The sequence below is a fragment of the Myotis davidii genome, unplaced genomic scaffold, assembly GCF_000327345.1.
Source record: "Myotis davidii unplaced genomic scaffold, ASM32734v1 scaffold142, whole genome shotgun sequence".
In the NCBI taxonomy this organism is placed as follows: Eukaryota; Metazoa; Chordata; class Mammalia; order Chiroptera; family Vespertilionidae; genus Myotis; species Myotis davidii.
In genome coordinates this window covers 791816-817531 of record NW_006294400.1, presented here as the reverse complement: position 1 = coordinate 817531, position 25716 = coordinate 791816, and the positions used below count along the sequence as shown (strand labels likewise).

The window sequence follows — 25716 nt, the reverse complement described above, 5'->3', positions numbered from 1 at the left end:
TCCTGTCCCAGCACCGCCACCCCCCTCCCCCGCACCCCACTCCGCACCTGTAATTGATATTTCTCCGGGAGTTGATGTCCCAGCTCTGGATGGCCGCCCACATGCGCTCCTCCACCTCCTCCCGCTGGGGTTCGCAGATGCCCCAGGCCTCGGGCCCATCAAACATGATGTGGGACAGGACGCCGCAGGCATTGTAGGAAACCTCGATCCCATCAGCCTTGCTCTCCAGCAGATTGCTGCCAAGGGAGAGAAATGGAGTCCAATCCCCCCAAGTCCCTCTGCAGATACCAGCTGCTGGAGCCCAACTTACAAACCACCTGCCAGAGGAGCTACTGATTTTTTTGTCACTTACTGTCCATACCCAGAGGACTTGTAAAAGGGATCTGAGGGCGCTAATGTAAGACTAGCCACGAGAGGACCATCTCTGGAGAGCTCAAAGAATAAGAAACCATACTATAGAGCAGTGATGGCGAACCTATGACACGCGTGTCAGAGGTGACACACGAACTCATTTTTTTGGTTGATTTTTCTTTGTTAAATGGCATTTAAATATATAAAATAAATATCAAAAATATAAGTCTTTGTTTTACTATGGTTGCAAATATCAAAAAATTTCTATATGTGACATGACCCCAGAGTTAAGTTAGGGTTTTTCAAAATGCTGACACGCCGAGCTCAAAAGGTTCGCCATCACTGCTATAGAGGGAAGGTGATATTTATAACAAAAACCTGGGCTAAGAGCAATTGCTGCTACTAAGCACAGACTAGAACTCTGGGCATCCTGGCAGCCAAGGCAAAAAGGCAAAGGAGAGAAGCACCAACCTGAAGACACTGATGAACTGGGAAGTCATTAGCTGGGGCCGCAGCTCCCTCACCTCTGCCACATTTCCCAGGAGTCCCAACATGTTCCGATGTAGTTCCTGCTTCTCGGGGAATTCCTGGCCAAATGAGAGCCATCGGGCCACATCAGTTAGTACTTAATCAGTCTGGTATGCTTAACTTAGAGGCTTTATGAGCGTCTGTCTGGCCATTCCGATAGACAAAGGGGGGGTGCAATATGCTGCCCTCCTGCCTTCTAGTGCTCCCAGGGCAGTGCTGGGTACACACAATGAGGGATTAAAATGGTCGGGGTTCCTTGCCACAAAAATCAAAGGCTGAGTGGAGATGGGACCTAACATTGTGAATGGGACAAACATGGTTCTGTTTATCAAAGCTCAAAATACCAGTTTAGTTCTGGTCAGTGTGGTCAATGGTTAGAGCGTTGCCCTGCACACCGAAGGGTCTCTGATTCGATTCCCAGTCAAGGGCACGTACCTGGGTTGCAGTTTACTCCCCACCCCTTGCTGGGGCACGTGCAGGAGGCAACCAGTCGATGTGTCTCTCTCACATGGATGTTTTTCTCTCCCCCTCTTCCTTCCATTTTCTCTGAAAAACAATGGACAAAAATATCCTCATGCGAGGATAACAAAAAATAAAAACTAAAAAAATACTAGTTGAATGGAATCGCCTTAGAAAGTAGAGTAAGAAAACCAAGGATGTGTTTCAGGATGAACAGACCATTCTACTGGACAGAACTCTGTCCAGCTGATGTCCCGATGGGCCCCGGCCAGACGGGGCGGCCTGAGGCGGCTCTGTGGAGGGCGGGCGGTTTCCCGTGGAGGGAGGGCTGTAAGGGGGCCCAACCAGGCCGCTGGGGCAGGGAGGGCCTCTGGAGCTTCTGTTTGCAGCCAACCCTGGGCTGGTGGGCCTGTGAGTGGCCCCTGCTGGCCTCCAGTGGGAACCCCCGGGGGCGGGGCCTGGGGCCTGGAGGCGGCGGCGGGGACACCACCTTCAGGCAGTCCAGGAAGAGCTTCATGCCGTTGCAGTTGAGGAACATCTCGCAGTTGTCGGGCGTCTCGTCCGTGATGTTCCAGAGCGCGCTCCAGGAGAACTCCATGACCTGGTCACACTGTGGGCGGGCGGGCAGGAGTGGGGGCTCAGCACAGCTCGCCCAGACGGGCGGCTCCTGGCACCCAGGGAGGGCTCCCCTGACAAAACATGGACACCCCCGGGCAAACCAATCCCATGAGGGGCTCCAGGAAGACTCCACTTACTATCTTGTCTAGCAGCTTCTTCTGAATGAGCTTCAGCATGGTCTGTGGGCAGAGAAGAGAACTTGCAGGGGCCAGGCCTTAAGCGCTCCCATGTCCCTCGGCCACCCCCAGGAGCGACAGCAATTCTATTCCTGGCCAATACACCCTGACAAGACCAAACCTGCCCGTCTGCTGGGAGGTTGTGGGAAGAAGCGCAACCCACAGACTTGGTCCTTGGCATCAGGAGGCCTGGGTGCCCGTCCTGGCTCAACCCTGACTCCCCGAGTGGCTTTGGGCACAGCCCTCCCTCTGGGGAGTTCAGCCTCCCCGGTGAGAATAGGAGAGACTGGATGTTCCTTCCCCATCCTTCCCTTCCTTTCTTCAGCAAGGAGCTGTTCTCTCCTAACTGGGCACTGGGCCTTATGCTAGAAAGTGCTGGGACGTAACGGTGGGAAGAGCGAGCATGGCGGTTTCCCCACCGAGCTCACGTGCAGTTGGGAAGACACATCAAGGCACCTGGTCTGAGGAGGCAGGAGTGACTGGCACAGTGTGACCAATGGGCGAAGAGCGGGGCTAAGGGGGGATGACAGGATGTTCTAGGGGGAGGACATCTATGGGGCTGTAAGCAACGTGCACGGATAGGAAACTCCTCCTTTGGTCTAGCCCGATCCATGCGGCAGTGGGGCTACGGATGAGGAGGGAGGGGGTGGGGACGCCGCCTGCACGCACCACCACGAAGCCCATCTTGCCCACGGCCTCCTTGTGGTCATTGTCCACCTGGCAGACCAGGGCGTTGCACAGGTGCACGGCGATGCGCTGGATCGACTCGTCCTGCCGCGTGGGGCTGAGGATGCTGAGCAGGAGCTCGTTGACCCGGCGGTACTGGAACTCCAGCTCCTCGGGGATGCTGAAGTTGCAGAGGGTCAGGCAGCAGTTCCGCTGGACCTGGGCCGGGCAGAGACACGGGGCGCACAGTCAGGGGCAGACTCTCGAGCTGAACCGGGGGGCTCATCCAGAGCTGTGGTGGTCCAGGAAGGCTTTCTGGAGGAGGAGACTACAAGGCTTCCCTAAAACAGGTCTTTAAAAATTGTGAAATACAATATTCATAGAGAAGCGTGTGTAAAATAACACATGTAGTTTTACAAATAATTATAAAGCAGACAAGCATTTCAACAACAATGTAGCCACCACCTGGGTCAAGAAATAGAACCCTGCCAGCACCCAGAAGCCCTCATGTCCCTTTCTGATCATAAGTTCCTCTCCCCACTACAGATGCCCACACCCCTGCTTTTTTATTTGAAAGACTAGAGGCCTGATGCACAAAATTCGTACAAGGGGCTCAGCTCTCCAGCCGTGGCTTCATCTGGAAGGTCGTTCAACTGTCCGGTCTAATTAGCATAGTATACTTTTATTAGTATAGATTTTCTAGCATCTTGCTTCTTTTAGTTCAACCGCAGGTTTGCAAGATCAAACATGTTGTTTTAAGTAGCTGAAATGCATTCCTTTTTCTTTGCAGTATAGTATTCCAATGTACTCATCCACTCCACTGCTGGTGGACTTCAATGTTTTGACTACTTCAAACAAATCTTGTACATGCATCCGGGTGTCCATGCACATGGGCCCCACGAGGGCACACACGTGTGGGGTGACGCTTCTGGGTCACAAGGTGTGGGTGTCTTCAACTTTATCGGGTGACACCAGACTGTTTTCCAAGTGGCTGTACCAGTTTACACTCTGACCAGCAGTTGGGGGAGCTCTGGAGGCTCCACACCCTCAATTTCTCTGCGTTGTCTGCAGGCTTTATTTATAGTGTTCTCGGCGCAGTTCCTTTGTGATTTAACTTCCTTAATTTTTCCTCATTAGATACTGGAAGTTCACCATACTTTATTAATTATGTAAATGAAAAGATATCACCCGTGGTTAACTCTTGGTCTCCCCCGCACAATATACATATATATTTTAATTTGAGGAAAAATTTAAGTTATAAAAGCAATACTTACTGAAAAAAGTTCAAATAATACTATCTGAGCAGTTAGTCCCCCACTTCATTTCCCAGAGTTATCACTGTTAAAAGTGGGGTGCACAGGCCTTCCTCTTTCTGCCATGTGGGAGCCTGGGGCCTGTGGGGAACAGGAGTTGTAAAGCGACACCTGTGTCTGGCAGGCTGTGGTCCAAGGCCATTCTTGCTGGCTGTACGCGGGGTCTCTGGGCCAAGAGGGAGCACACAGTTCTTAAAATTGAAGGTGTTTAGCCCAGCCGGGGGCTCAGAGGTTGAGCATCGACCTATGAACCAGGAGGTCACAGTTTGATTCCCAGTCAGGACACATGCCCAGGTTGCAGGCTTGATCCCAGTGTGGGGTGTGCAGGGGGCAGCTGATCAATGATTCTCTCTCATCACTGATGTTTCTATCTCTCTCTCTCCCTTCCTCTCTGAAATCAATAAAAATATATTAAGAAAAAAAGTTCGGTATACATTCTAGATTTCTTCCTACTATATAAATACAAATATATATTTGGGGGAGAGGAAAGGCAAGAAAAGACATTATAGCCCTAACTGGTTTGGCTCAGTGGATAGAGCGTCAGCCTGCGGACTGAAGGGTCCCAGGTTCGATTCCGGTCAAAGGCATGTACCTTGGTTGCAGGCACATCCCCAGTAGGAGGTGTGCAGGAGGCAGCTGATTGATGTTTCTCTCTCATCGATGTTTCTAACTCTCTATCTCTCTCCCTTCCTCTCTGTAAATAAATCAATAAAATATATTTTTTTAAAAAGAATGATTTAAAAAAAAAAGGCATTATACATATTGGTCCCAAACTTCTCCTCACTTAGCAATATGCAGGGGGTACCTTCCATGTTAGGATGTGCAGATTTATCATAATATCCCACTTGGGGGGGGGTCGTGCGTTAACTTTTCCAGACCCCTAATACTAAAACATTTTAGTTTCCACTGACCTCTACTTAATCAAAAAGTGTGGATATAGGCTCTGGCTGGTAACTCAGTTGGTCAGAGCATCATCCTGATACACCAGAGGTTGGGGTTTGATCCCTGGTCCGGGCACATACAAGAAGCAGCCAATGAATGCTTAAATAGGTGGAAAAACAAAAAGGTGGATGTATGCACATCCTTCCCTCTAAGATTTCCAACTGTGGGACACCTAGGCCCACAGAGAAGTGCACGTTCAGTTTGGGCAGGTCCTGACAGCTGCCTTCTAAAGAGCTGCTCCATTCATAGCTCACGCGTGGGAAGTGCGAGTGCTCGTCCCCTCACTGCTGCCAATGTCTGGTTTCATCAACATTGAGATGAAATGTGGTATCTTGTTATTTTAATTTCCATTTCTTTGATAGAGTTTATTCATTCAGTTGATAGTCTTCAAGTAGCACTATTTTTCATTAAAAAAAGATGCCCCTTTTACTTGATTATAAAATTGGTCTCCATGTGGAAACAACACCTGCCCTGGAGTTGGAGGGTGTGGGAAAGCGGGCCTTCCCAACCCTGCAGGGGCCGCATCCCACCACAGCCTTTCTGGAGGGCAATTTGAGAACCCAATGCTTTCAGAACGCACAGCCCCACGGCCCCACAATTCCACTTCCGGACACGCAGCACACGGGGAGTCAGCTAAGCATTGTCAGCAGAGCCTCACTGAAGTAGCAATAACACAGAACCTCAATGTTCCGCCACGGGCTGAGTCCACCGCCGCCGCCCAGGCCCTCCGGGGCGCCCCCTCTGGTCCCTCAGGGGATGGGCTGGCCACTGCCTCTGAGTGGTCAGGCAGCACCATGGGAGCCTCTCCTTGGCTGAGGACGCTGACACTAGGCCCCCGACGACTGTGAAACGCACCGTTAGATCCAGCTGCCTGGGGAGGAGAGCTGGGGTTGTGAACAACTTTGACTTTCTAGTTACTACATTTTCTTTTTACTTGAATTTGTTTTCTAAGCATTCAGTGTCTTGCTTTTCTAATCAGAAAACAAACATTATTTTAAAAATTTTGTTGGTATGGGAGAGGTCCACATCCACGAGACCGCTGAAACAAACCACGGGCGTTACACGGCATCATGCAGAGCGAGCGCCTTTACTAGATACAGACGCACAGGCTGAAACGCAGAGCAGCCGCAGTGCGCACGGGGCTAGCTCTGGGCGGTGGGTTTTTCTATCCATAATTACAACTTTTCTACAATAAAAATCTTTATTACTTTTATAAGAAAAGCAGTTACTGAAAAAATAGCCCCCAGCAGAATGTTACTGGGCAGAGGGCGGAGGAGTCAGTATGAGCAGGGCCCTGGGGGGAGGGTGGCAGTGGCGTGGGGTGGGTTAGTGGGCCTTGGATGCCAGGTCCCAGAGTTTGGGGGTGATGCTGTAGGGAAGGGGTGTGGGGACAAGGGCAGTGCAGAGCCAGGCGAGAAAGGGTGGGAGCAAGCATGGCATCGGAGGGATCTACGAGCAAGCTGGGAGCTGGGCCACAGGGGGAGCAGGGCAGGGGGCTGGGGAGAGCATGCAGGACCGCGGCAGGGGGCTCACCGTCACCTCCTGGTAGGATTCCATGCCATTGAGCACCACCTGGATGACCTGGCGGCGCAGCCTGACGCTCTGCTCGGAGCGGTACTCGGAGTTGGTCAGGTAGAAGAGGGCGGCGCTGCCCGTCACTTGAATATTCTTGTCGTACTTGTGGCACTTGAGGGCTGTGATGACCAGCTACATGGAAAACAGGGTATGGGGCCCAGGTTGGCAAGTCCGGTGGACGTTGTGCTGGGACAGGCCTAGGGCTCTTCGAGGGGCTGGCACAGGTCCAAGGTTGGGGAGCAGAAGGCAGGGCCGGACCATGGTCCTGGGACAAGGCCAGTGCTGGGGCAGGTGAGGCACTGCGGGGCGGGCTGGGGGAGGACTGCCGGTGTCCTGGGGATGACGTGACGCAGAGGAGGGACAGGGGCCCTGGCACACGGCTCGGCCGAGGCCAGGATCCTCCAGGTGGGGACACTGCTCCTGGGGCGGGGCTGACCTTCAGAGCCCGCAGGAGCTGGTTGCAACGCTCGATGCGCGCGATGTCAAAGAGCAAGTTGATGGCCCGGGAGGTGACCTCGGGCCGGTGCTCCGTGTAGGCCTCGATGGCGTTCAGCACCTGCTCCTCGTTCTTGTCGCCACTCACCTGGGGAGGACGCACGCTCAGGCCGCTGGGAAAAGGTCTCGGCTCCGCCTCTAGCCCAGGGCAGACATGGGGGGCCCCCCAGCCCACCCCTCCCTTCTTCCAGGGCTCCCTGCTCCTCCCTCCCCGACTCTGCACCTTGTAGGCCGGAATGTGCGTGAGGCGGCACAGGGAGGTCTCGAAGAGCCCCAGGAACTGCAGCGGCCTCTTCAGAGCCCGGAAAGGCATGATGCTGCTCTTGGAAGGCTCGGTGCTGGGGAAGAGGTGCTGGGGTCAGTGGCCCAAGGCCTGGGGCTGCCCCAGGTTCAGCAAGAAGGTGGGCTGCTCCCTGGGGGGCTTGGGGATTTATTAGGGACCCTCTCCTAGACTCTCCAGCTCAGCTTTTTTCTTTTTAAGGGCAGGGGACATAGACCCTACCTCTTGATGGCAGGGTAGCAAGGTCACACTGCAGAAGAGCATGTGGGATGGGAGGTGTGGCTGTAGTCACCTTTGGAAAATACTACCTGCCATTCTAGTGAGGACTTGTCACCTTTAGGTTCCACCAACAATCACGAAGGGACCGGCCCAACAAGCAAACCCGCTAAAGTGTGGTTGGGGACAGATAGGGCCTGTGGCCAGTTACCGCTGGGAGGGATTGAATCCGATCTCTCGACCCACCAAACCAGGAACCAGCCTATCTGCTGCAGCACCTACCACATGGCCGGTACCGCCAGCCTCGCCTGAACACCGCGGCCCTGTCTCTGGACAGTCTGAGCCAGGGGTCCTCAAACTACGGCCCGAGGGCCACATGCAAATACAAATATTGTATTTGTTCCTGTTTTGTTTTTTTACTTCAAAATAAGATATGTACACTGTGCATAGGAATTTGTCCACAGTTTTTTTTTAAACTATAGTCCGGCCCTCCAACGGTCTGAGGGACAGTGAACTGGCCCCGTTTAAAAAGTTTGAGGACCCCTGAGCGGACAATTTCCCAGTCACTCCTGGCGCTCGCCCCTTCTAGCCTTCGCACGTGCCCTTCCCTCTTCTAGGGCACCCTGCCTCTGACCTCGGAATGAACTTTCAAAACAGCTTGGATGCCATTCCTCCTCGTCCCTCTCCTGGTCCTCAGGGTCGCCCGGGCCTCCCTTACCAGTCCTGATACTGGCTTGTCACACGGACTGGAGAGGGCAGGGCCTCATTCGCTCCTTTATCTCCCTCGCCCAGAACAGCACTGGCAGAGGGCGTTTGGGAAATGCCTGTTGAGTGGTACCGCGGCCACCGTGGCGGTGGGCCCACCTGGTCTGCCCTGCCTCCTCGTCCATCTTGGAGATGCTGCAGTTCTCCAGGATCATGTGCCCAGAGATGTCCAGGGACATGAGGTTCCCCAGCTTCTGCACAAAGAGGCTCAGCACCTTGCGAGTCAGCTTGAACTTGTAGTAGCTGGAGAGGCGGTCTCGGGAGATGTCCAAGTGTCTGGAGGTTGAGGGGAGGGGCAGAGATCAGGAGCTGGACACAGGCTGGGACTGTCTCGTAGACCCTGCTGCTTCAGTCCATGGCAGGGCAGGGCCCCACCCTACCACACTGCTGCAGGGCATTCTGGGAAAAATCCTACTGGGACCCGGGGGCCCTAAACAACCCTGATCCAGCTGCCACCTGGGGTTAAAGGAAGGGGACATCTCTTCCATGCCCACCTTCTGCCTGGCCAGGGCTCATGACCCTTCTGGGACTGACAACACGAACCTCCCGCACCCGCACCCCCACCCCAGCGAGCTGTGGGCGGGCTGCTCACCGCAGCTTATGCAGCTGGACGATGACACGAATGTGGTCGTCCGACAGGTCCATGTTGTAGAGCACGAGGGACACCAGGCTGTCCTTCCACTGGGTCAGGAAGGCCGCGTCGCTGGTCTGAATGCCTGAGAGGTCCAAGGCAGCCAGCGCACTGAGGGGCCGCAGCAGGGACTCCACGGGGACCCCATCAATCATGCGGCCCAAGTTGAGGCAGCGAAGGCGGCTAAAGCCCTCGAAGGTGAAGTCCTTGACCAGCACCTGGCAGGTGGGGTTGACGAGGCACTCGTCCTCACAGCCCCCGGGGTTCTCCTCCTCGTAGAAAATGTTGGCGCAGCCGAAGAGGCTCAAGGAGACCAGGGTGTGGCTGAAGCTCCGCAGTGTCTGCAGGCTCTTGGCCGACAGCTTCTCGCAGTTGGTCAGGTTCAGCTCCACCAGGTCCTGGGAGGAGGGACAGCTCCGTCATCACCCTGCCCAGCCCCTGCCCTAGGCTGGCCCTGGGCTAAGGGGGCCGGGGAGGGGTCTGTCCAGTGGGGAAGAGTGCTGGACGGGCCTTGGGATGCACGTCCTGGAGGCGATCGGCCCTGCCCGACTCACTGTTTGACTGTCTCGGGCCGCCTCCCATGCCCATCTCGTGCCCGGCAAGGCAGGTCTTACCTGCTTGCGAATGGCTTCCAGGTCCTGGTCTTGCACCAGATCCTCGCGGAGGTGGATGCGGGTGAGGCGGGTGCTACGAGGATCTGAGAAGAGGCTGAAGAAGCTCTCGTGTGGCTCAAAGTTGCAGGCGGCGTTGACCAGTTCCACGTACCTGGGAGGGAGAAGCCTGGCTCAAGGGAGGGGCATCGTCCCCTGCGAGGCCCAGCGTAAGCCCTCTCCTCCCTGAGGCCTTCTCTGATCACCCCAGCAGCAACCTCTGTCTCCTCCTCCTCCTCCTCCTCCTCCTCTTCTTCACAGTATCTGGTTGGGTCTGACTACCCTACAGGTGAGATACCCTGACCTGTGCCCCGCCCCCTTCCAGGAACCAGGAGTCCACAGGCAGACTTCCTGGTGATGAAGGGGCCTCTTATCAATAGAAAATCCCAAGCTCTTCCCCCAAACCATAGACACTTCTAGAGCAAACATACTGCCCACACACCTCTTCTCTAAGCCAGCGTCTGGCTCCCTGACAGCCCCTCCCAGGACCCTTTCCCACAGGAATTAAGTCTAGGGGTACGGAGTTCCCAGGTGGGTACAGGCAAGCCCTCAGTAAACCCTGAGAAATACCAGCTATGCAAGAATCCTGGTCTTGGTGGGAAAGGCTTTGTAGTCAAACACTGTGGAATCTAAATCCTGCTTGGCTAGTCACTACCTGGACAACTTCTCCGGGCTTTGGTTTCTTCCTCTGTGAAATGGCCATAACTCTGGTCTACAAAGTGACCCACCAGAGCTGCCTGACCCACATTAAGTGTTCAGAACATTACTACAAGTTGGGTTCTGTCCTCAGCTCACACACAGGTTCCCACTTTATATGCAACTGTCTGGTCTAGCAGGTTCCCTTCTGGGCATCTCGACATCCCAGAGGTCAGTGACATGCCATGCTTCTAGGAGCCTCCACTAGCGGGGAGTCCTCTGGAGGGGCCACGTCAAGGCTTTCTGAACGATTCGATCCCTGGTCATGGATCCATTTGGGCACTGGTGTGTAAACCTGAATGTGCACACAGTCACGTGTTCACAGGCTCCGGTGTGCACACACACACAGGACAGCAAACAACTTCATTTATGTGCCGGCTTCTGTACCCCCTCATAGGTGTAATGCACACCTACAGTTTCACACTCAGACATTCCCTGTGCTACAGAAGCCCATGTGTACACCGACCCATTCCTTCAGGTGCACACTCCTTCATACACCCACACACCCACACCAACACACACATAACTTTACAGTCAGAGGTACACCAGTATTCTATACCCATGGACACCCTTGTGCATGCACAGACACCCTCACACACACACACCCATGGTCACACTACCACATGGTGCACACACTGGTCCTAATCTCTCTACACATGCTCATCTCAAGACTTGTGCCCCTGCCCCGGCTCCAGGCCTGCTCACTCGTTGACAAGCCGGTCACAGATCTCGCTGGGCAGGAAGATGTCTGGATGCAGCCTCGGAGACCCCTTATCCAGCAGGTAGCCCAAGGTGCCGTCCAGGTTGCGCAGGCAGAAGTCGGTGCAGAGGGCCGTCAGGGACTCGGGAGTGTCCGACGCCATGCTGGGGGCAGGAAGGTGGGCCACTCCAGGACAGGGGCCTCCAGGGACAACAGTCACTCCTCAACACTCACAGGGTCATTGGCAGAGCCACAGCCTAGGGAATGGGAAAGAAGCTGCGTGAGCCCGAGGGCCAGAACCCCCAGCTGTCCTAGGTCCACTCCTGAGTAGGGAAACTGAGGCTCCAGATGCCACACTCACATTGGCAGCTTAGCGGGCCAGGCCCCAGGATTCCCGGCCTCCTCTTTGCCCCTCTGTGCTGATTTGTATGATTTGGCCTGCAAAGAGCAGGGGGCCTTGTCCAAGTGTTTCTCTGCCTTCACAAATGTCTGTGGACAGACCTGTGTGTTGGGAACCCAGTGCTTGGGTGGGGATAGCAGGGGCTTTCTTTTTGGTTAATCCACCAGAGGATATTTTTTCCCATTGCTTTTCAGAGAGAGTGGAAGGGAGGGAGGGAGGGGGAGAGAGAGAAAAGCATCAATCCTTAGCTCCACCCATTTATGCATTCATTGGTTGATTCTTATAAGTGCCCTGACCAGGGATTGAACCAGCAACGTTGGCACATGGGGATGATGCTCCAACCAATTGAGCTACCTGGCCCGGGCCCCTGCAGTGTAATCTAACTTGTATCGAGCTGTCACTGTTTGAACACGTAGTATATGCCAAGGCTTTATAGACATGTTATCACTGAATCTCAATCTATATGATGAAGAATCAGGCTCCTCCTAATTGAAATGAAAATATGCGTCCATATCAAAAGCTGTACGTTAAAATTCATAGTGGTATTATTCGTAATAGCCCCAGATGGAAACAACACAATGTCTGTCCACTAATGAGGGGACAAACAAAAATGGTCTCTCCATACAATGGACTATAATTCAGCCGTAAAAGGAATGAAATACAGATACATACAACACTGGGCCTTGAAACATTATACTAAGGAAAGAAACCCGTCACAAAAGGCACTAGGCACACATACGATTCTGTGATTCCATTTATATAAAATGTCTAGCCAGAACAGGGAAACCTACAGAGACGGGGGTAGGTTAGTGGTTGCCTAGGGCCGGGAGGTTGGGGGAAATGTGGAGGGACTGTGGATGGGTTTGTGGTTTTCTTTTTCGGGTGATGAAAATGTTTCTAAAATTGTGGTGAGGACTGCACAATTCTGTGAATATTCTAAAAACCACTGACTTATCTACTTGAAATAGGTGAATTGTACGATACAGAAATATGGCTCCATAAAAGAGTTATGTAAAAAGTGAAGTCTCCTACTACCTTCATGACACTGAGGCAGGGAAAGGTTTCTTAAACAGGACTCAGAAGGGGAAATGGTAAGCCGATCTGCACCGAAGAAGCTTCTGTTCGTTCATCCACAAACGTTAATATGAGACGGACCTTAGACCTACATGTAAGGTTTCTAGAAGAAAACACACGAGCGTACCTTCGTGGCTTTAGAGTAGCTCAGCTGGTTAGAGCGTTGTCCTGATACACCAAGGTTGCAGCTTGATCTCCGGTCAGAGCACGTAAAGAAGCAACCAATGAACGCATAAATAAGCGGAACAACAAAATCAAGGTTCCTCTCTCTCAAATCCATCAATACATTTTTTTTTTTCTTAAAAAAGGGAGAGAGTTCTAGCTGGTTTGGCTCAGTGGATAGAGCGTCGGCCTATGGACCAAAGGATTCCAGTCAAGGGCACATGCCCAGGTTGTGGGTTTGGTCCCCCAGAATACAGGAGGCAGCTGATCAATGATTCTCTCTCCTCATTGATGTTTCTATCTCTCTCTCCCTCTCCCTTCCTCTCTGAAATCAATAAAAACATTTAAAAAAAAAAAAAAGGAAGAGAAAGGGCAAGCAGGAGTAGAAGGTATTTCCAATAATATATACACAATTTGTAGAAAAGGGGGATAAAACCCCACTGCACAGGGCTGCTGGAGTAAATGAGAAGCCGGGAAAATGCTTAGTTTCAGGTTTGACACAACTAATGTATAACAAAAGTTGGTTATGCCCTGGTATATATAAAGGTGGTTATGATGTAATCTTACAGACGAGGGAACTCAAGCTCAGAGAGAGGCTACTCGGTCCGAACTGGGATTTGAGCCTGGTCTCTTGGACTCCATCACACCACCTCTTGAAGGATTTTGGAATCTAAGGCCCAGCATTGCCCCGGCTCCTCGGAGTGCTGGTGTCCACATCTGACTCAGCTGGCTGCTCAGGAAATCCAGTGGGCGGCCACGGAGCACCGGGCCCTTTGGAATGGCCAGTTCTGAGTTCTGGTACCACCACTTGCTGGTGGGCTTGCTGTAAGAGCCCAGTTTCCAGTCTCAGCCCTGCTGCTTAACAACAGGGGAACTTGGGTCAGTGTCTTCACCTCTCTCTGTGCCTCAGTTTCTATTCCAAAGCAGGGAGCGCTTTGTGAAGATAACACGGAATGACACAGAAATGGCTGAGCATAGTTCCCGGCACATAGTAATTACTCAATAAAAAGCCAGTATTATTATCAGCATCGTAATCATCATCACCTTCTCCTATCTCACCCGCCCTGGTCCCCAAGTAGAGCAGTCCATTCCTGTCCAGCTTCAGGTCTGCGCTGCCTACGCCTGAGTCTCCTGCCACAGGCCCTGTGCCAGCTGTCCCACTGGCTATGAGACACCCTTGAGGGAAGGCACAACAAACAGGCTGCCTGGGCCCTGGGCATGGCCTTCCTTTGCCTTTAGATCTGCAAGAGCCCAGCAGCCTCTCTTGCCTGGGCCACTGGAGCCAGAGGACACACTGCTGGCTGGGAGACAGTCCCATCTCTTTAAGCGTCACTCAAGGCCTCCAGAGTTAGAACCAGCTTTCTGGTCAACCCTGTGCCCACAGACCCCCACTTAACTGGCCTGGCCTCCTCCATTGCACTGGCGATAGGCCATAAGGGTCACCTTCAGACCTTTGCTCAGTCGCTTTGCTTTCAACGGGGACCATCCAAATTCAACTAACTATTCCACTTTCTACCAAATACTGCTCCCACCCCCAAATACACATCCACGTCCCTCCTGCAGGAAGTGGCAGGGACCACTCCGATCCACCACCTTTGACCTTTCCTCCTTGCTTAGCTGATGCCTAAGTACCCTCAGGTCTTAGTGTCGACACCATCTCCTGTAGGAAGCCTCCCCTGACAGCCAAGTGTGGTTGCTGTGGCCCCAAACACCATCCCATAATAGTCCACGCTTTGCACTGATGCTGGGCTAACGACCTGGCTTCCTTGCCAGGCGGCCAGCTCCACGAGGCGGGATCCAGGCCGTCTTGCCTGGCATTCATTCCCGGGCTTAGCCCAGGTCCTTTGCTTGTTCACTCAGTGACTCTCTAGTGAGCACCGCGCATCCGATGGCGAACGAAACCAGACAAGGGCTTTCTCCTGGTGAAGCTCAGTGGCCCCGAAGCGGGCAGCCAGCCACCCAGGAGGCACCCGCCCCGCCCCCCATAACTGGGACCTGTGTTCTGAAGGGGAGGGAGGTACCGGGGGCTCTCTGTGTCGATGCCAGGGACCTGCTTGGAGGTGGCATTGCAGCTGCAACCCAATGAGTCACAGTTAGCTCTGCTGGCGGGCAGAGCAGGGAAAGGCGCTCCAGAAAGAAGGCCAAGCTGTGCACAGACTGAGGGGACAGACGGTGTGGGGCGCGGGCACCACAGCCCAGCTCCACGACGATGTGCTGGACAGAAAGGGCTGAACGCCACTGGCCTGACAAACAGGAGGGTGTCAGCAGATGCCTGCGGGAGGGACGAGGGCTTGCAGGCTGTGCCACACGTGGGAGCCGTGGGCAAGGCCTGCTCTCGTATCCTCCCTGCCCAACTGCCCCGGACAGCGCTAGGCCCAGTGGCCACTGAGGAACCTCGTAACTGTAACAGAGCTGCCTGTTCTGCAGGCCACACCCAGGCACCCAGGGGGCTGCTCTGCCCTGACTCTGCTCCTCGGGAGGAAGAGGCGCCACCTGTCAGCCGCCAGAGCCACCAGAAGACAAACCAGGCAAAGGGTACCATTTGCTAACTGCCTTTGGCAGCGCCGACCATGCTGCTTGGGGCTGGCTGAGCCAGAGGGGGAAGGAACCGTCCTCAAGTTGGCACCGAGGCTGAGAGCCTGGGGGCTGGAGTGCCCGGCCACTTGTGGGCATCCAGCTGCAGGCCTGGCACCCGCAGAGGCAGCCACCTCCCCTGCCCAGCGCCTCAGTCCTCAGCACCGCCATCGGGGTTCCGGCACCTGGGGCAGAGGGAACTCTGACGGCGACAGAGCAGCACCTGGTGAGAACTCTGCCCTCCCCGCTCCTGCAGGTTCTCTCAAACTGGATCCTTCATGAGCTGTGACATCCTACGGGGGAGGGAGAGGCACGGCAGGGAGGGAAGGAGAGAACGGCAGCAGCCACCACCCCCACATTGGTGACTTTCAGACGTGGCGCTGCGCGTATTCCACACGGCCTCCTATTTAACAACAAAACAGCATTCCCTAGGACACTGGACTGCGGCTAATTCATCATCTGTGTAGCCAGTTGTCTAACGACCCCTCCCCTGGCCCCATGCTCCTGGATCCACAGGGTCCGACCCGTGCCTGGCACCAGCAGAATAAAGGTCTGCTTTGCCAGTTACCATTTTCTGATGAAGACACCGAGGCTGGCCTGAAGTGACTGGCAAGAATGGGACGCAACCCTAAGCCAAGCCAGTGCTTCTCACCAAACCATTCAGTCCCCCATCCACCAACCGGAGGGAAGAGAAAGTGAGGTCAGTGGAGGGAGCGTGGGACCCCGTTAGCGCTGACACCCAGCCGACACGTCTGGGGGCAGGAAGCTCTGAGCCTGGGAGCAGCGCCCACCTGTGAAATATTCACCCAGGAGCGGGGGCACCCCAAACAAATGCCCTATTTAGAGGCTGGAAGCTTTCTAGGAGGGAAGGGATCACAGGGAAGATTGGGGGGTAGCAGGCTGCTGTGAGGGGAGTCAGGGCAAGTGCCAGGGGGCTCTGGGGAGCAGGGGTGCAGGTGAGGGTCAGAGGGCTGACCTGCGGAGTCGAAGTCTGTAGGGGGGGGTCATGTCAGGGAGATATGGAAATGGAGTGGAGGAGCAAAGTCATCACCACTCGCTGGTGCTACCCCGGGGCAGAGGGGCCTCTAAGGAGACACCCTCACACCCAAACTGACACCATATTCCAAGAACTCTGCGATTCACCACCACACGAGGCAGCTGCGGCTCAGTGGTAAAGTCATTTGCCACGGCCTATGGAGATGTACAGACCAACATGTATACACACACTCATTAGCTCCAGACCCAGTGGTCTGAGCTTCCCATGCGTGTTCTCATTGCAGCCACACATAACCGGAGGGATGAATATATTATAATTTTGTATTCCAAATGAAAAAACTATGGTTCAAAGAAGTACAATGACTTGCCTAAGGTCCCCCAGTAAGTGCCTGGCTCTCTCTACCATTATGCTATCGGCACAAATGGGTTCTCCCACCCTCAGCTCTCCCTTCTGTGGCGTGAGCCTTCACTGCCTCCTTACAACTCTGAGCGTCCTTGGGCACTGAGTACAGATGGTCGGACATCGCTGGGAGCCATCCTGTGGACATCTATTGTTCGTTTGCCAAGGACTGGAAGCTTCCTGAGGCAGGGACCCTGTGTGATCCTTGAGGTCTCCATGACAACAGTGAGGGTGTGGTTGGTTGTGGGGGAGGAGACATAGTTCCACAAGGTATCCAGGCAATATTTACACCCTCAATATTCATCAGGGTCCTTACCTGCTTGGTGTGTTGCAAATGTACCTACCTCATGCGGTTGGTGAGGACATAGCATGAAATGATGGGAAGAAGGTGGCAAATGCCGGGCTGGTGTGGCTCAGTGGTTGAGCGTCAACCCATGAACCAAGAGGTCACTGGTTCAATTCCCGGTCAAGGCACATGCCCAGGTTGCAAACGTGATCTCCAGTGGGGGGGTACAGGAGGCACCCAATTGATGTTTCTCTCTCATCACTGATGTTTCTCTCTCTCCCTCTCCCTTCTTCTCTATTTAAAAGCAATAAAAACATATTTTTTAAAAAGGTTTTTTAGCCCTAACCGGTTTGGCTCAGTGGATAGAGCGTCGGCCTGCAGACTGAATGGTCCCAGGTTCGTTTCCAGCCAAGGGCATGTACCTTGGTTGCAGGCACATCCCGGTAGGGGGTGTGCAGGAGGCGGCTGATCGATGTTTCTCTCTCATTGATGTTTCTAACTCTCTATTTCTCTCCCTTCCTCTCTGTAAAAAATCGATAAAATAGATTTAAAAAATAAATAAATAAAAAGGTTTTTTAAAGTAGGTAGTAACCAATCATTATGGAGCAATTTCCAAAGAATGATGTTTGGAGAGACCCTTCTGCTCATTTCTGAAGCTGGAAAATCTGCTCATTTCTGAAGCTTCATGATCCAAAAATAGATGACCGAGGGGGAGACTCTGAACTCGCATTTCAGGAATCGAGAACAGCTCGGCTACTGAAGCTGCAGAATCGTGGTGATGCTAACAAGAATAGCCCTTTACCTTTGTCGAGGGCTTTAAAGTGCAACACGTTCTTTCAGAACCTCGTTTCACGTCACCTCCTGGCAGCCTTCAGAATTAGAGCCCAGACAGGAAAACTGAGGTCCAGGCAGGATGGAACTGCCCAGGCTCATACAGCAGGCCAGTAGCACAGCAGGCGCTTGAACCCTGACCTAGATCGCCAGTCCAACGGCCCAGCTCCAACATGCTGGCTTTCAGCATCTACGTGCTCTGACTTTTCATTTCCAAGTCCTCTCCCCCAAACGCCCCACTCCGCCTATCAGACTCAGGTCTAGACTTGGGCGGTGGGAAGGGGATCAACCTGCAAAATCTCAGCCTCTGCTGGGCATTTCTGGGATGGACAATCTCCGTCATCAGATCAGCCACACACACTCTGACCATACATCTAAGGCCAACGTATACTGCCCTCACCAACCTGTCTTCGTATTTATTTCAACACCGTATTTTGCCTGTTTTATGTAGCGGAATGGGGTCGTGCTAAGCTCTTTTTTAGAAGCCCCCATCACCTCCCACTGTCATCAAAAAGCCAGGACCAAGCCCTGGCTGGCTTGGCTCAGTGGATGGCGCATCAGCCTGTGGACTGAAGAGTCCCAAGTTTGATTCCAGTCAAGGGCACATGCCCGGGTTGTGGGCTCGATCCCGTGTGGGGTGTGCAGGAGGCAGTCGATCATTGATTCTCTCTTATCACTGATGTTTCTCTCTCTCCCTCTCCCTTCCTCTCTGAATTATATATATACACACACACACACACACACACATATGGGCATATGCATGCCTGGACCAAGCTACCATCTTCCCTGTACAGATGAGGAAACTTCAGTGAAAAAGATCCCTTGCCCAAGTTCTCACAACCAGGAAGCAATGGCATGACCTGATTTAACCACAGGGCTCTATGGCTGCCCTTTTTGTATTTATTCCACCAATGATCATTAGAGAGATGGAAAAAGGGTACTTACAACTCAAGGCCAGAGCACAATGGCCATCTGTCATCTAAAACAAACCTGTATTTTCTCCAAGCACCAGACATTTCAAGTTAGCACAGTTCTGAAATAGTGCCCCATTAGATACCCCATGACCTTGCATCACACAGGCAGTCCCTGATATCCTCCCCGACACTATGGTCCCCACTATTCTCTGACTTCATCAGCCACCCCTCCCCTCCTTCATTCTACTCCAGCCCTATTGTCCTCATGCTGTTTCTTAAAAGCATCAGGTAGGACCTCTGGACTTGCTATTGGATGCTCTACCTCCAGAGAGCTGTAGGGGTCCCTTCAGGTCTCTGATCAGATACCAGCTAATGAGACACGTTCTCTGACCACCTTCTATAAAAAGGTGCCTGTGCTCTCTGGCTTTTTCCATGGCTTGCTTCTTTGGTTTTCTCCATGGCCACCCTACATATTATGTTTATTCTTTGCTGAATAAAGCAATGAACCAAAACAGAGAGGCCCCTCTCTCCTAGCTACCACCTCCTATTCTAAAGGAAGCCTGTCTTCAGTGCTCATTCTAACTAGTGTGAGCCCTGAAGACAAAAATCAGATGGGGTGCTTTCCCCAAGGAAGCATGAGGCATCCCTCTCCCCTGGAAAACCAAACGTGCCGGCAAAGACCAGGGACCTGGACACCGTGGGCCAAAGAGCAGCCAAGTCACATTCCACCCACAGAGCTCCAGTGGCCAGCAGTTTCAGTTTCAACTCACCTACCCGGCTCCTTGCTCCTCAGGTTTGCAACCCCACCCCGTCGCTTTCCCACCCAGTTGGGCTGTTGGGTTTCCCTGCACCTTGTCATCCCTTTTAGGAGCCGAGCCAGAATCCAAACCGTCCCTGAGCTCTGAAGCAGGGCTTTGGGGGAACTTAAGCTCATCTAACAGGTAGGAGGGGCAGTCCTACATGATCCCCCATTTTGTAGGGGCATTCAACAGGGAGTCATTTTCTCTCTGGAGGAGGGGAGCTCAGTTTTAAAGGCACGTTTCTCAGACCTGGCAGCAGGGGTAAGAGGAGGAAGCCCTCCCACCATTGGCCAAGATGGACCTGTGCAAGTGGTTGCAGCTGCGATGCCGAAGCGACGCCGAGGCGCCGGAGCCAGGAGGGGAAGGGGTGGGACGCAGAAACATCCCTTGGCTCTGGGATCGAAGGGGATGCTTCCTCGCTCGGCCGCCGAGGAGCGGAGGATGCGGCCCGGGCCGGCGGGGGATGTCGTCAGGCTAAGGGACGGGGTCTGAGGGAGACGGGGGTCGACGAGGCGGAACTTGGGTTCCCGGGGGCGGGAGTCCCCGGCGGGAGGGGGTCGCGCCCGGGGGACCCCGTGGCCGTTACCTTGCCCTTAGGGCTGCAGGCCGCCGGGTGCTGGCTCCGGGGCCCGGCCCCTCCCCCGATCGGGCTCCTCCGGCTGGGAGCCTGCAGCCGCCGCCGCCTCCGCTGTCAACAAACCCCTGGCGCGTCACTTCCGGGGCCGCCCCTTAGCAACAGCGGACCGGTGTCCGCGAAGGGTTCCGCGGCGAACGCGGGCGGCGGCGGCGGAAGGTTCCGGGGGCACCCCTCGGGATCCCGGACCCATGTGCCGGGGCCGGAGGGAACCGATGGGTGTCCCCACCCCGGTGGTGAGCACGTGCGTCAGGGGCGGTCCGGGGGTGTGCGCTCGTGTGATCGGGGTTCGGTCCCGCTCTGTCCTGCGGCTCAGCCAGCGGAGCCCCGGCAATGGCTCAGGGCGGGACTGGCTCCTCCTTCCCCGTCTGCGCGACGTCCCTGGGAGCGCCAGCCCCTACCTACGCGCAGCGCCCCGTGGAGCGTCTCTGGGTGCACAGGGAGCACACCCGTCCAAACGCCGTCATCAGCTCCCTCCCAAGCGCCCTGCTACCCCCCACCCCCCACCCCTCCAGCTGGGTAATGGGCCGCCAGGGCCCTCGGCTGTCGCGCGGGAAGTCGGGAGTTTTCCTCAGCGCCTGGGCCAGTCGCCAGGTCCAAGGATCTCCAACCCCGTCCCTTCTCTCCTCACCCAGTAGTGCCGGACTTCGTCCACCATCATTTCTTGTCTGGGTTCCTGCAGCAGCCTCCTCCTGGAACTCCCTGCCCCTTCCGCTCGGCCTCTCCCCAGTCCCAGAATGACTTTTCCAAAACGTAAACCTCCCTGATCAGGGAGCTCCCTTGCTTGCAGCCCTTTTCCTAGACGACAAGGACATCTGTCCCCTGTCTCTCTCCAGCCTCTTGTTCCCTCCTCTTATTTGCCCCCTCCCGTTCTTCAATCCAGAGAGTTATTTTTTTAATACATTTTATTGATTTTTTTACAGAGAGGAAGGGAGAGGGATAGAGAGTTAGAAACATCGATGAGAGAGAAACATCCATTCAGCTGCCCCCTGCACACTCCCTACTGGGGATGTGCCCACAACCAAGGTACATGCCCTTGACCAGAATTGAACCTGAGACCCTTAAGTCCGCAGGCCGACGCTCTCTCCACTGAGCCAAACTGGTCAGGGCTATATTTTTTTTATTGGTTTCGGAGAGGGAGAGAGAGAAACATCAATGATGAGAGAAAATCAAAGATTGGCTGCCTCCTGCACGCCCCCTACTGGGGATGAAACCTGAAACTAAGGCATGTGCCCTTGACCAGAATTGAACCCCCCCCCCACCACCACCATTCAGTCCACAGGCTGACACTCTATCCACTGAGCCAAACCATCTAGGTAAGGAATCCTATCTCCACATGACCGTCACCCCAATTCTAATAACTAACTTTGTCAATTTTCTAAAATATATTTTTATTGATTTCAGAGAGGGAGAGGGAGAGGTAGAAACATCAATAATGAGAGTATCATTGATTGACTGCCTCCTGCATGCCCCACACTGGGATTGAGCCTGAAACCTGGGCATATGCCCTGACCAGAATTGAACCAGAGACGCCCTGGTTCATAGGTCAACGTTCAACCACTGAGTCACACCAGTCAAGCTAACTATGTATAATTCTGAATCCTTTAAAAAGTCTGTTGGTATGTTTAAAGTCTATTGATTTTAAATTACCACAGTTAGCCATGCTTGTAAAAAAAAAAAATCCACACGATACAGAAATATATGGCTGAGAAAATGAAAATCCCCATCAAACCCTAACCAGACCCCAATTTCATGCCCTTCCCCAGAGGTGACCTTTGGGGAACCATTTGGCAAGTGTCCCCTTAGTCCTTTAACAATATGCAGATCTAGAAACCCACGCCTGAAACCTATATGTTCATGTTGACTAATGTCATTCCAATAAATTTAATTTTAAAAAAATGCATGTGTATGTAAGCACTAAAACTATAAAACTCTTAGTATCGTACATAGGAGTTAAGTCTTTGGGATTTTGGATTAGGCAGTGCTTTCTTTAATATGACACCACGCACAAGAGAAAAATACAGACAAATTGGGTTTCATCAAAATTAAAAACTTTTGTGTTTCAAAGTGCACCATCAAGAAAGTGAAAGGGGGAGGGAGGTTGGGGGTTAATGGGGGGATGAGGACACATTTGTAATACCTTAACCAATAAAGAAATTTTAAAAAAAGGTGAAAAGACAACCTGGGCGGCAGGTGGGGGTGGGCTAGAAGGTGTCGATGGGGGCAAAAAGGGGACATATCTAATACTTTCAACAATAAAGGTTATTTTTAAAAATATATATTTTATTGATGTTTTACAGAGAGGAAGGGAGAGGGATAGAGAGCCAGAAACATCGATGAGAGAAAACCGATCAACTGCCTCCTGCACACTCCCCACTGGGGATGTGCCTGCAACCAAGGTACATGCCCTTGACCGGAATCGAACCTGGGACCCTTGAGTCCGCAGGCCAACGCTCTATCCACTGAGCCAAACCGGTCAGAGCATAAAGATTATTTTTAAAAAGTGAAAAGACAACCCACAGAATGGGAGACAATGTTTGCAAATTGCATATCTGATAAAGAACGGTAATCCAGGATACATAAAGAACTAAATAATTAAAAGACAACCCAATGTAAAATAGCAAAAGAAGTGACATTTCTCCAAAGATGATATGCACATGGCCAAGATGCACATGAAAAGATAGTCAGCATCATTATTCATCAGGGAAATGGAAATCAAAACCACAGTGAGCTCAACTTCATAGCCTTAGGGTGGACATGATCAAAGAGGTAGACAATAACAAGTGTTATCAGGAAGTAGAACAGCACTCCTACATTGCTTTGGGAAGTGAAATGGCTCAGTGGCTTTGGAAAGCGGCTTGGCAATTCCTTATTAAAGAGTTAAACATCGAGTTACCATCGGACCTAGACATTCTGCGAAGTATATACCCAGGAGAAAATGTTCAGAGCAGCATTATTCATCGTACTCAAGAAGGGAGTAACCTTAATGTTCACCAACTGCTGAGTGGACACTAATATGGAAATAAATGAACTTCGATCCATACCTCATGCCATTTACAAAAATTAAGACAAAATGAACTGTAAGCTTTAAAACACAGAACATAGACCTAAATGTAGCACCTAAAATTATAAAGCCTTTGGGAGGAAGTATAGGAGAAAAATCTTTGTGATGCTGGTTATGCAAAAGTTTGTTGGATGTGACATAAAGGAACTGCAGACTTTAGTGTGGAAACTAAGAACTTCTACTCAAACATTGTTAAGTGACTATAAAGGCAAGCCACAGACTGGGGAAAAAATATTTACAATCCACATATCTTAATTAAAAAGACTTGTACCACCTTGTACCCATTAGGGTGGCTATGCCCATAAAAACAGAAAACAACAGCAACAACAAAACAGAAAATAACATGTGTTGGTGAGGATGTGGAAAAATTGGAACCTTGTGCACTGTTGATGAAAATGTGAATGTCTGTAGCCATGATGGAAAACAGTATATGGCAGTTCCTCAAAAAATTAAAAATAGAATAACCAGTGGTCCAGCAATTCACCTTCTGAGTTCCTACCCAAAAGTATTGGAAACAGGGACTCTAAGAGATATTTGCACTTGTGTTCAGAGCAACATTATTCACAATAGCCAGAAAGTGGAAGCAACTTATGTCCATTGATAGATGAATGGATAAACAAAACGTGAAATATTATTCAGCCTTAAGAAGAAAGCTAAGATTTGGAAGCAGCCCAAGTGCCACGCAAAGATGAGTGAATAAAAAAGCTTCAGTACATTAACACAATGGAATACTATGCAGCTGGAAAAAGGAAGGATTTCTTAACCTTTGTGACAGCATGGATGGACCTGGAGATTATCATACTGAGTGAAATAAGCCAGTCAGAGAACGACAAGTATCACATGACCTCATTTATAAGTGGAATCTAATACATAATAAACTGAGGAACAAAATAGGTTCAGAGGCATGGAGACATGGAATAGACTGACATATCTCAGAGGGGAGGAGGGGAGGCGAGAAGAGGTTAACCAAAGAACTTATATACATACTGCACCCTCTCGCATTCCCGGACCCCTGGGGGATGTCTGACTGCCGGCTTAGGCCTGATCCCCCAGGGGTTGGGCCTAAGCTGGCAGTCAGACATCCCTCTCACAGTCTGGGGCTCTCGCAGTCTGGGACCCCTTCACTCCTCTGCCTGCAGTAGAGGTGGGAGAGGCTCCTGCCACTGCCACTGTGCTCGCCAGCCGTGAGCCCAGCTTCTGGCTTAGCAGCGCTCTGCCTGTGGGAGCGCACTAACCACCAGGGGGCAGCTCCTGCATTGAGTGTCTGCCCCTGGTGGTCAGTGTGCATCATACTGGCCAATTGTTCCACTATTCGGTCGATTTGCACATTAGGGTTTTATTATATAGGACTAGAGGCCTGGTGCACGAAATTTGTGCACCTGTGGGGCCCCATCCTCCCAGCCCCCCAATATTCATGTATTAATGTATATGTGTGTATGTATGCATATTTTTTGTTGTTAATCCTCATCTGAGTACATTTTTCATTGATTTTTAGAGTAGAAGGGAAGGCGAGGGACAGAGAGAGAAACATGGATGTGAGAAAGACACATCAATTGGTTGCCTCCTGCACATGCCCCAACTGGATCAGGCGGAAACAGTGCTCCCGACAGGGCCGACTGCTGACGTTGAGCGTACGGTGATTTTCTGTTTCTGCTTCCACTTCTGGTAGAGGCCCTCCTGGTAGGAGCTGCCGGTGAACCTGGGCACCTCGGGGCTGGGCCAGCCAGGCCCTCCTGCCCCTCCTGCCTGCCTTACTGGAAGCTGGCAATGGCCTTGCAGTCCTCTGCTGCTTGGCCACATCACCTGGCTGCTCAGGTCCTGGCAGGAGGCGTTGGTCTCTAAGATGGTCAGCCGTGAGCGGTACTGCTTGATACTGTCCACCAGCCTCAGCTGCTGCAGCTCCTCCTCCTCGAAGCTTGAGCTGAAGAGGGGGTGCAGGCCCAGCCCCTTGAGGTCCAGCTCCTTCGCCCGCTTAATGGACTCTAGCGAGGGTGCAGGCCACGAGCGCACATACTGCTGCTGGGTGTTGTGGGACACACAGCCCAGGCCCCGAAGCTCCAGTGACACCTCCAGGGTGTTCCGCAGGCCGCAGTCCTCATCGTCCACCACGCTCTGTGTCACCTGGCCCAGCACGCCACCCAGCCGACCGCACCTGAGGGCTCCTCGTGGGGGCAGGTGACGGTGAAGGCATGGCCCAGGAACAGGTGCAGGTCCAGTAGGTAGGGGACCTCATCTGGGGCCACCAAGGAGTAGGCTGTGCCACTTCGGCCAGCCCGGGCCACACGACCCACCCCACCTGGTGCAGGAAGAGCTTCCCCTTGGCCGGGAAGCTGAAGTTGATGACATTGTCCAGTAGCGGAATGTCCAGGCCCTGGCCGCCAGGTCAGTCATGATGAGGGTGGGGCACTTGCTCAGGGTGAACTTGGCCAGGTTGATCTTGTGGGCTGTTTGGTCCAGAGTGCTATAGATGTGGGCATAGCTCACCCACTGCAGCAGCCTCAGCCCTGCAACACCAAGGGA

General features: G+C 52.9%; 1 protein-coding gene across 4 annotated transcripts in view; it reads right to left on the bottom strand.

Moving 5' to 3' along the window:
- The window catches only part of ZER1 (zyg-11 related, cell cycle regulator), a 26381-nt gene extending 5539 nt beyond the window's left edge, over nucleotides 1-20842 (bottom strand). The window contains exons 1-13 of one of the 4 annotated variants that reach the window (XM_015567037.1): nucleotides 20764-20842; nucleotides 11067-11318; nucleotides 9630-9780; nucleotides 8977-9413; nucleotides 8484-8660; nucleotides 7347-7461; nucleotides 7065-7211; nucleotides 6587-6760; nucleotides 2802-3017; nucleotides 2094-2135; nucleotides 1829-1948; nucleotides 823-938; nucleotides 48-236 (exon numbers count right to left, since the gene is read on the bottom strand). In XM_015567037.1, the coding sequence (XP_015422523.1) occupies nucleotides 48-236; nucleotides 823-938; nucleotides 1829-1948; nucleotides 2094-2135; nucleotides 2802-3017; nucleotides 6587-6760; nucleotides 7065-7211; nucleotides 7347-7461; nucleotides 8484-8660; nucleotides 8977-9413; nucleotides 9630-9780; nucleotides 11067-11224 (2042 nt within the window). In that variant the 5' untranslated portion in view covers nucleotides 11225-11318; nucleotides 20764-20842. Of the gene's footprint in view, nucleotides 1-47; nucleotides 237-822; nucleotides 939-1828; nucleotides 1949-2093; nucleotides 2136-2801; nucleotides 3018-6586; nucleotides 6761-7064; nucleotides 7212-7346; nucleotides 7462-8483; nucleotides 8661-8976; nucleotides 9414-9629; nucleotides 9781-11066; nucleotides 11319-20084; nucleotides 20224-20763 lie in introns of those variants that run through there. The other 3 variants (XM_015567036.1, XM_015567038.1, XM_015567039.1) reach the window with 3 other exon arrangements.
- Nucleotides 20843-25716: the final 4874 nt, after the last annotated feature.